General features: G+C 39.8%; 2 protein-coding genes across 3 annotated transcripts in view; one reads left to right on the plus strand and one right to left on the minus strand.

Moving 5' to 3' along the window:
* Nucleotides 1–7,903, plus strand: part of LOC109467689 (tetraspanin-4-like) — a 22,067-nt gene extending 14,164 nt beyond the window's left edge. Inside the window, exons 2-7 of one of the 2 annotated variants that reach the window (XM_019765733.1) lie at nt 818–913; nt 1,269–1,460; nt 3,236–3,310; nt 4,062–4,198; nt 4,880–4,997; nt 6,458–7,903. In XM_019765733.1, the coding sequence (XP_019621292.1) occupies nt 848–913; nt 1,269–1,460; nt 3,236–3,310; nt 4,062–4,198; nt 4,880–4,997; nt 6,458–6,607 (738 nt within the window). In that variant the 5' untranslated portion in view covers nt 818–847 and the 3' untranslated portion in view covers nt 6,608–7,903. The remainder of the gene's footprint in view (nt 1–817; nt 914–1,268; nt 1,461–3,235; nt 3,311–4,061; nt 4,199–4,879; nt 4,998–6,457) is intronic. The other variant, XM_019765734.1, reaches the window with a different exon arrangement.
* Nucleotides 7,904–9,343: 1,440 nt separating this feature from the next.
* The window catches only part of LOC109467705 (CD151 antigen-like), a 6,431-nt gene continuing 4,657 nt past the window's right edge, over nt 9,344–11,117 (minus strand). Inside the window, exons 8-9 of the mRNA XM_019765752.1 lie at nt 10,570–10,653; nt 9,344–10,250 (exon numbers count right to left, since the gene is read on the minus strand). Coding sequence (XP_019621311.1) covers nt 9,966–10,250; nt 10,570–10,653 — 369 coding nt within the window. The 3' untranslated portion in view covers nt 9,344–9,965. The remainder of the gene's footprint in view (nt 10,251–10,569; nt 10,654–11,117) is intronic.

Genomic DNA, 11,117 nt, shown 5'->3' on the forward strand with positions numbered 1-11,117 from the left:
GTAGCGCAGTCACCACCAACTCCATAAAACAGAAGCACGTCGGCAGAACGTACTGCGCCTGCGCAGAACCCTGTATTTTCACGGTTTTCGATGGATTTTTGGTCAACGTTGTATTTTTGCAGAATTTTGCCTGTTGCAGAGAATATCTTTTCTGACATAACATTTGGAAACTACAGACGAGGTGTTTTCCTTATATGCGCGAATACGACCTTATATGAAACGTTCTACCGAAGTGCTGTGTATAATACATTACGGGTTTCGCGCAGGTGCAGTGCGTTCTGCCGACGTGCTTAAAACAGATGACATCCCTGCACAGTGCTGGCAGGGTAGTTGGAGTTTTGCCACCACCTCTATCATGTCCATTGATTTTTACCAGATTCATGTATTACCTGTGACATGTGCCATTATAATGCGATACACTTGTTACACACACTTTAAATATGTATAAAACAACAGCTGCGACTGCTTCAATAGCTACTGTATATCATTTTTTTTCAACCATTCCGAAAACTATTCAATATTCAATTCATGTTACTTATAAAGCTGACTGTATATTTTGTATAAGCTTCAGTATGAGGAAGGAAGATTCAAGAGTGTCTTTACGAAACAGATTTTTGATTCCTTAACAGAACTACATGACTTTTTAGTGTAATTTGCAAATTTTTGCTTTTTGATCGCACCACAGAAGTTATTTTAGAATGTTCTACTTTGCACAGGTGTGAGTTTGGAACAGTCCATTTTATAGGGAGGGGTATGACTGAAATATGTTGCTTGTGAACAAATGTCGGCCTTTCTAATTTTTTTCTGCCTTCATTAGGCCTAGAAAGTATCAGTGGAAGACTCTAAGATGGTGGAAGGAGGTTGTGGAAAATGTATCCAGTACCTGATGTTCACATTCAACCTGCTGTTTTGGGTAGGTACATGTAGTTATACAAGTACTTATAGTAATGATAAGAAGTAGTGGAATTGTACAGTCTTTATCGTTATTAACGCTATTTTTGATACCAGTTCAACATCATGATCGTTGTGAACTGATTGGTCATTAATTATCCTGATGAAGGCGACAGTGGTTGCTGAAAATTTAATCTCTGTAAACTGTGTGTTGGAATAAAGTTCAACCTTTTACTATCATGATAAGCAAGTGTAAAGGGTTAGATGGAAAGATTAGAATACCAGGTAACATTGATTTTTATGTCAATCTGAATAGGCACATTCAAGTTCGCTCTCATCCTTTCCTTTATACCCGCCATAATTTACCTTATTCCTAGCTGGCTGGCTGTGGCATCCTGGGAGTTGGGATCTGGCTGAGGGTGACCCAGGGTGACTTTGCCACCTTGGTTCCCAGCATCCCCTTCGTGACGGCGCCGAACCTGTGCATCATCGCGGGCGTCATCGTGATGGTGGTCGGCTTCATCGGATGCTGCGGTGCCCTGAAGGAGAACAAGTGTTTGTTGTTGACCGTAAGTAAAGAAAAGAAAACAAGGATTAAAAAAATGGCCATTTTTCTTCATCAATATTCATGCACCTCTTTGTGAAATTTATACCCGCACCTCTGGTTTTAACATTTAGAGACAGACATACATGTACATGCAGTATGATCATGTCTGTATTAAGCCTCGGTCACAACCCACCGTACGTGCTTTTTGTCCGTACGTGTGGTCTGCACGTCAAGTCTGGCCATGAGAGGTTGTGTGCATCGTTCGTTGCGCAAGTGGTAAGTGAGTTGTACGTGCTAACAACGTAAGATCTCTGTGCGATTGCAACTTTACCGTAAGGAGGCCGTATTCACACGTGCTTCTTCCGCAAGGCACTTACAGGGCACGCACGTCGCTCGTACTCGCACGCACGGGTGGTGAATCCGCAGACCGCACGTAGAAAAGTTTTACATGCACTTAAAGTTCTACAGCGTGTCTGCATGCTCCCAAATCTGTAGGATTCCATATGGAGGCGGCACTCACCACGCACGGATGCCCTGCGTTTGCCCACGTTTTTGCACGTAGACAGCACGCAGAAGCACGCATGGCGGGTTGTGACCGTAACTTAAAGAGTGTGTCCAGTTGGCACAATACAGATCTCGATTAAGTTCCCTTCCCATGCATTTTACACACAGTTTTAACTTTGTAATAACATTACTTTTACTTGAGAAATAAACATTTTACACACAGTTTTAACTTGTTTATTTCTCAAGTAAAAGTAATGTTATTTTCTTAATCTGATTGAAAGCCTTGTAAAGGCTGTGTAACAGGACCTGTTGGTTAAAACTTGTGCAAAAGCCGTGTAAACTGTGTGCACTTATTAGTTGGAATCGCATGTGGCTATCTGTAAAGCATAACCAGACACAGACATGTACACGTTTTAACATGACATAGAGAAATGAATGCGATATAAATGAAAAGTGCACCGTTTTTGCATGCATTATAATCCAGAAATGCTTGACTTTAAGCCATGTTTTGCATAACTTTTGATGGAGATTTGCACATGTGTAGATGGGAAGTTATTTGAAATCTGTACTGTCGCTGTATCCATGCCTTCCTCCTTTCTTTTCTCTACTTCTTTATCAAGAGACACTCAATGCTCCACTGAGTTGATCGTGGTTATCCCAAGTTGTTTTGTTTTTCATTTCTGTCTTCACCCGTGTGTGTGTGTTACAGCTTGGCACCCCCATTACCCTTGTTGTGTTTGTCCCCATCTTTATCCAAATCTTCATCCTCATCCCCAAGGAGTATTGTCTACTGGTTGGCTGTCTTTTCATTTTAATATTGGCGATGGCTGTAAACGCTCTCTACATAGGCGACACACAAACTTACAAGCGTGTCCTGCTCTGTTCACCTGTGAGTATTTCCAACCCTGGCCAATCAGAAACTCCCTTTTTGTCATGTGTCTTCTTTGACCAATCATATCCCCTTGTCCTGTTTTTTTGGTCCTACCATTTGAAAGGAAGCATGTGGACCAATCAGAAACATCCTTAAGGTCACGATTTGTAGCATAGACTACACGAATGCTCCTTGAGCTCTGTCTGTTTTTGTGGTTTGACAATATTCTTCTGAACACTTTTGAATCTCTTGTTATAGTGAAACTGGTCATGCCACTTAGTGGCATCTGTTAACCAGATACTATATTAGGTTATTCTTATCTGACTTCTGATTGGCCAGATGGTGCATGGAAGGACCAATCAGAACAGCACCGTTTTTGTGAAATTTTGATGTGAATGTTTTGTTTTCTCTCCTCTCCCCAGTTCTTTGTAATGCTGTTCATCATCTTCTGTCTGGAGATCACAGCTGGTGCTCTGGCCTATGTCTACAGGGACCATGTGAGTATGTAAGGGAAGAGCATGGAGTTAAAAGATCGATGGGAGGAGAGACAGAAATGGGAGGGTTGGCCATCAGCTGTTTTCATTGTATTTGCTAAAGATGCATATGGTGCATAGAGGTAAAACCTTAGGTTAAAGTTAGAAGTTTTCATCTTGGCATGCAATACAAAATAAATCAAGCAACTGGATAACTCTCTGCTCCCAGCATAGGGTGCTGACCGAGACCTTTGCTAAGTCTCTTGTACGTTCTGGGAAACTTCACATTCTGCCAGGTACTAAAAGAAGCATCAGTGGCCGGCACACCCGTTCATCACATAAACTGAACCCTCGTTATGGCCGTACGGGATGTTACATGAACAGTGCCCTACCATACATATGTGTATACTATATGTTTGAACTTTTGAACCACAGTGAAACATTCATTTGCTGAACTATTCTACTTTTTACTAACTAGCTCTGTTAATCCGGCAAATTTTGTATACATTGTTCTTATTGTAGTGTTTTACATGTGAATATGTCTCTTACTGAATTTGTTGTCATTTCGTAACACAATTCAGCCATTCTGGCTGCCCTGTTTGCGACTGTGTTTAAATAAACCATTCATATATAAGTTCTCTGAATATTCAGAGTGACATTTAAACTGCCTTTCATCAGTGACTGACATTGAGTAATGATGTTCATCTTACTATGACTGTTACTATGAGTCCATGGTTCTTGCTGTTGTTCCATGGTGTGTTCCTGCCTTGTCCAGTTGGAGCAGTTTGCCCGTGATGACCTGATGCGAGGTATGGACCAGTACGGCATGGCGGGGCAGTCCGGGCTGACGCGTGCCTGGGACCTGTTCCAGACTGAGAAGCACTGCTGTGGAGTCAACAACAGCACTGACTGGTGGGTACAGTAACACTCACATTAGAACTGAATCTTACCATTATGTGGTCAGTACAGTCAAACTTACCAGGCTAAGATGACATCCCAGGGGATTGAGAAAAAGTGGTCTTCTAAAGTTCTTAGACAAGTGGTCTTCTTGTATAAATGTATGGTACAAAACTGCAGCAAAGTTTCCACCTGTTTTACTGAATGATGTCCTTTATTGCATATTTACTATAGACTGCCCCATTGACCCAAAGTCAGTGACATTTTACATTGCTCAAAGACTGTCATGCTGTCAAAATCAATGGCAAACTGGGCAATTCCAGCAGTTTTTGCTAATTCTTACCAAAGATTTTTTTGCCACACGTTTGACAATGATGTGGCCCTCATAAGCAGAGATCAAGTGGTCAGCTTAGACAAGTTCCTATCTAATACTTATGCCCATGGGGGAAAAATCAGGACCAACAAAAAGTGGTGGTTATGGCCAAATGGTCAGCTGTCTTATAAAGGTGGTCGCTTGGGCAAGTTTGACTGTATTTCAACATTGAACATTATTGCTTCTACATATTTTGTCTATACATGTATTTGTATTATTTATTGTACACTAACTGTTGTACATGGACTCTCTTCTGTATTGTTTGTAGGTAAAATATGACTGTAACTGTAATGAATTATACATGTTACTGTGTCCGTATGCAGGTTTAAGCGCCCTGTGTGGCCCAACCAGAGCTGGGTTCCCGACTCCTGCTGTAAGCCTGAGTTCCGCCCTAACGAAAACTGTGGACAGTCGGGAATCACTCTGCAGTTCTTTGAAGACGTATGTAATATTCTAATTGTCACATGACTCATTCACATGAAACATACTGTATACACTTTTGAAGATATACAGTAACTTCTTTTCTTCATCAGCATGCTAAAACTGCTTAAATGTAAAAGAACACAGAAGAAGAACTTTATTTGCATGGTGATTGTTGTGGGTACAATCTATAGTAACTTGTACCAAGGAGGTTTAAAATGAACAGGAGACAAAATGTAATTACCACCCTGGTGCAGGCTATTGTTCAGTATTTGTTGTCATTTGTTGTTCTCGATCAATTGACAACTTTCACTGTTCTCGTCACATGATTTTGGGATTATTTCTTGTTTCGATGTCTCCGTAGATGTCTTTACAAGAGTGATAGGAACAAGTGGGAATATATTTCTTGTAATATAATATGATCTACGCCACTTGGGGAATTTACATGGTAGACATCTTCATGATTTTTGAAATATAAGTATTTTCATAAAGGCTATATTTCTGCATTTTGATCTATGTCTGTCTGTGTCATTGATATGTATTGTGTCAGATGTCTTGTGTGAAAACTAATCTCATCTTGAAGTGTGATTGAAGAATTTTCTGTGGCCACTGGTTTTGGAAGGCCGGTCACTTCTCGGAGAGATTGTTGTAACTGCTATCTCTTTCTTTGCCGATAAACATACTTCTTAGGTCTCAGAAGTCTGCAAATCTGCTCAAAATCATTGAAATCAAAACCAACCCACTCAAAGCCGTCATTTCCTGAGCCATCTTGAAACTGACCAGGCACAATCTTACAACAAATGGATCATAAGCTGTCATATTTAAACATTGTTGGTAAAAAATACTGCTGTTCATTTCCAGCTCAGTTTGATAATCTTGTTTCCAGTCAAACCATCTTCACCACAGTTCTCTGACTAAAAACAATGGGCCCAAGTCAACCAAAGCGAGAAGGCATCATGCAAATTGGGGGTTATTAGAGCAAATATACTAAAAGTAAGACCTTACACACTGGCGTTGCAGTGCTGATTCAGTGGACAAAACTGTGTCAGCACTGGAACGCACTCTACTAACTCATAAAGAATATTGTTCATAACTGTATGCTGTACTGTCAGTAATCTAATATATATCATTGTTTAGTGTTCTAACCAGTCTGAAATTTCATCATGTCAATTTTGTAATATCATGTTGATTGCCGAAGGTACGACAATCCTAGGGCCCACAGGACATGCTCCCTCATGAAAATTTTGAAATCTTGACCCTCTAAAACGCTATTTGCCACATTCTGATGGGAAATTTTGCTGGAACACTAAGCTTAATTCAATTGCCTCTTATCAAATCTTATATCCTCCGTAATGAGGGGCAAAATTCCCATCAAATGACGGAAACTTAAAATTGAACGCTGGCCAGAACACTGATTGCCTTGTTTTACATGTGATGGTTTGTTGGAATCAAACACCATTGCCATACATTTGTTTTTCCAGGGCTGCGTCTCTGCTCTGAAGACTGACTTCATGTTCAACCTGGGTCTGATCGGAGCTGTGGGGATCGGGATCGGCCTGATCCAGATCCTGGGCATGGTGTTCGCCCTCTGTCTGTTCTACAGGATCAGGAACGAGGGAACGTACGCGTAGAGATGGCAGAGTCATGACGAAGACTACAATTTGTGATTATTCAGTTCTCATAGTGTGGATGAAATTGGGGTAAAAAATTGGAGACATGAAATCTATTATTGATATTTACAAAACTTATGCTAGAAACTCATAGTAATACTTCTTAACACCCCAACCGCTCTTCTGAACATGATAATATTGTATGTATGGTAACATTAAAAATCTATATTCATTAATTAAATATCTGCTAGAATCTCAACCCAACCCAGCTATGTGATCTTCTGAACTCTATAATACAAAAGTACTATGATGTCAAACAAAAAGGAAAAAAAGCTTTTGCAGCATTAACCACCATACAAATGAAATGAAAAGAGCTGACAGACCCCTGTATTACTCTACATTTTAACCCATTTTGTATATTGTGTCTAATTGTATTGGTAGTCTTGTAAGATATTTGTGAATTTAGTAGTAGAGTGAGAGCTGTTGGTATTATATTTGATGAGCCTGCTGTACAAACGTGTTGTGCCAGAAGCCATGGTCCAGAGATACAAAGTTGATCCAAATGAATGTTATTGAGGGGCTTTTAACTAATCTCTAACAGGATGAGAGGGTTTTTGGTGTGTGGCCACGGAGCTGTGTTGTTTGATACTGAGGAGACAAGCTACAATCATGTTATCATGTAAATCCCAGGAGTTGAGTGTCCAAGAGAAACAAGTTGCAAAATCACACAGTAACATTTTTAAATTATGACCTTTCTCATCCTATAGTTGTAGCTTTGTCAACATCAGGTATGTCCAAGATAGGCACTTGATTGGCTTTGTATGTCCTTTTTCTATGACATTTCATCCAAACATATCATAATATACATTTCTACTTTTGATATCCATAAGACTTTGTAACAGATATGAAACAAATTTCAGTAAAACCAAATGAAAGAAGTCAATTTAAGGTGACTGCATGAAATATCTTCTTCATCCAACAAGTTGAACATTTAACTTTTTAATAAAGGCTTCAGAATGTCAGTATGGATGTTAGAACCAGTTGAACTTGTTGACTGTTAGTCCACTTTAAAAGAAAGTAAAAGTACATAATAAAGTTATTGTTATTTCTTCATGTATCATAGTCACCCCACATGCCATGGTATGATTTTATTCTCTACTTTCATGACAAAAGTTGCTATTTCTTTTGTTCTTTGTTTTATCTATGCACCACTGAAATTTTTTATTGTAGTCAGGAACAATAAACCAGTAGAAGGTTATTCTTTGTGAATTTAGAATTTTTAATTCATCCTGATATAAAGAATTTTTATGTATATTATCCTTTTGTGTTTTCTTCTATTGTTGTAATTTGTATTTTTAGTTTATCATCGCAGGTTAGGCCATGTTGATTTGATTATATGGATGACATCCTCTGGGAACCCCCAAACGGATACGAGCGTGTGAATGAAAAAGTTTGGCAATAAAAGTTGCCTTCATTATGAAATCTATGTGGTCATGCTGTGGTCATGAAGGTTGACCAAATGACTTAACACATGGTATGGTATGGTATGGTATGGTATGGTATGGTATGATGAATGCTATTATGGTATGCTATTTTCATTTCTTCACATTCTCTTCTTTGCCTTTGTAATTCATTTTGGCATTCTACGACATTAGTTTCGTTTACCAATATCTTTTTGCAAGTTACGGCATGTATTTGCTCATTTTGCATGCTTTGATTTACAGTATGGTCGATTTTTTTGTGGGGTTGGCGGGGGGGATAACAAAAATTCATGTGTGTGCGGATAGCATCCATATAATCAAACCAACATGTCCTTAACAGGGACAAGCAAAGCCACTCCTGATTGGAACGAATGTCCATGGATGTACCAATGGTAGGGATTCATACATTTTGACCAAAGTAAGTGGGACCATTTAAGAAGTTGCCAAAATTACATTTATCGGTTTAATGAAGATTATATCCTACATCAAAGAATGATAATGGACTTTATACAGATTATCATTGTTTACAAGATGTAGGTTTTAAACACATTAAAGAGGAGTGTTGGAACTAGGTGGAGATGAATAAAACAATGAGAATTCTCAATTGAACGGCCGAATTTTTAACGCTGTACATACAAGCATACATGTACGTATATCCTCTGACCTGCGATGTACCTTGAACGTGGACATCTGGGATGTAAAAACTGTGATAAATGGTGGTTTCTGTGCATGACATTTTGTAAGGTGTTGACATCACATTTGTGGAGAGTTGGGTGGAATGTAAATAGTTTTGGCCATGTCTTATGCAAGTATTGTGCAGTCTCCGTGAAGGTCGGTTATCATAATGTGCGTGTAACATTGCACGTAGCAGGTTATGTAGTTAATTGTTAGGCAACAGCAAGTAAATTTTATGGACGACATCCTCCACAGACTGCAAATCTAATGCGAGCGGGCGAAAAATAAACAAGGCGGGCCGAAAAAAACAAGGTTCCTACAATTTGATATTTTGACTCAATCATTGTACAGATGGTCTTGATTCAATGGGAACATCGCATATACACAGCCAGCATCACATATCACTGCATCAAAGTAAGAAACAAAACATTAAATCAGAGCCTTTTCTTGTCTCCTCTCGTTATAGTTATCTGCCATCCACCTTCCGGCATGGTAACAGACATCTTTGCCCATTTTCGGCATGTTGACCACTGTCAGAAGGCAACAAAATGTCTTGTGTTTTTTTCCAAAATCAGGCGAAAATTAATGCGCTCGCTGATGTCATCTATAAAAATTACTTGTTGTGGCCAAATGATCATTTTGGTAGGCACCTCGCTGCCATACATAGATGACGTGTCCTATCGAATGTTGTCAGGTAATAATATTTCAACGACAAAGAAAAGTCCAAAATGTTTCCGCAATCTTGACCATTGTTTACTATATTGTTGGTTTGTCATGTAACTCGTTCTCTGCTGACTAAAACTGTTGTGTTGTGGTGCCTTTATGTAAGTAAAAATGACAAAACGCCACAAATGTCTGCATGCGAGTTTAATTATAATGATACATTCATTATTCTGCATGGTTATTACACGAATAATTTTCTTCCAGTCACCCTCCTTTACAGACCATAAGCTCGCTAAGCACTAGAGACACATTATATTCAGTATATATATAGAGAGAGTGCATATATTCAGTGACAAAATAATGTGAAACTTTACATCAAGCTAGACATATTATTCATTTCCCAGACTATGCAAATTTAGTGCATTTAGATACAATTTTCTTTTACTCAAAGGCCTTTTCCCACTAGGATTTGTCCGGACCAAACCGAATAGATTTGCTCGGATCCGGACAATTCTATCCTAGTTGGAAAAGGGCCGACAAGTTTCACAGCGGATTTCCCGTCAGCACCTGCGTTTCTGTCCGTTGATTGACAGGTGCCTCTGACGATCGTTTCGAACACCCTTCACCATGACAGCAGGGATACTCCCGACGTTCTTTGCGGTGGGCTTTTCGTAGTAGTTTTTCCCATAATTACGCTGCGGCGGCTGCACGGATTTGGGGCTGACGGTGAGGGGGATGTTTGGTTGGCTGCGGTTGTGGTAGAGAACCGTGCCGTGTGCGTTTTGCTGCGGTGGCTTTGTGCGGAGACGGAGAACCATAATGGCAGCAATGGTGAGATTCACTACCTGCAAGCAAAGGTCATAAATATGGATCCCTATAAATATACAGACTGGAAACATCACAAACTATGTAGCAACGTCAATTTACGCATTATGGACCTGATACTTGTGAAAACGCGCCATCTACCGACATTAGAAATAATTTCAGCACCAAGGACAGATGCTACTGCTAGAACAGTCTGCTCTGCGAAAACGTTGATTAACGTCGTAGAAATCATAACATTTAACAGGCGTCATCTACAAACCTGACTTTAACATCCCAACGACATTCTTGTAGACTGTCTCATGTATATTTAGTGAATGTTGGGATAGCGTGTATTTGTACCTGAAGGATGGCAATCCCCATACACAGTCCGCCCAGCGTGTACATGTGACGCGCCAGGGCCAGCTTCAGTGGCAGGAGGCAACCCTGGAACGTAACAACAGCAAATGTAGTCAGAAATGACTCTGCTGTTGAAAATAATTGGTTAATTATTTCGGCAGGTGGCGTTTTTTCTTCGCTATTGATATTTTCATATGGTATGTATAATTATTATGGGTTCACCACACCACGAAGTGGTGTGTGGTGAACCCATATTGCTTTTTCTGGTGTTTCTTCTTCTTCTCCTCCTTCTCCTCCTTCTCCTCCTGCCATTTTTTAAATGGATTCAGCTTCTTCATTTTAGGGCCTAAGGTCCTGAAATTTGGTATGGAGGTACAGTGGGCAAATACCCCTAGGCGTTTTTTAAATTTTTGTGATACGGGCTTTTAGAATGGTTTTATTTGAGTTTTTTGGCTGTGTTATAGCAAATGTATTACTGTCGTTAGTGTGCCGTGTTTACCACGTTTGGGCATGAGTCATCACAATGGAATGCAGGGCATCAACCAATAGGC

This window comes from Branchiostoma belcheri, unplaced genomic scaffold (assembly GCF_001625305.1).
Source record: "Branchiostoma belcheri isolate BF01 breed outbred unplaced genomic scaffold, Haploidv18h27 scaffold188, whole genome shotgun sequence".
NCBI lineage: Eukaryota > Metazoa > Chordata > Leptocardii > Amphioxiformes > Branchiostomatidae > Branchiostoma > Branchiostoma belcheri.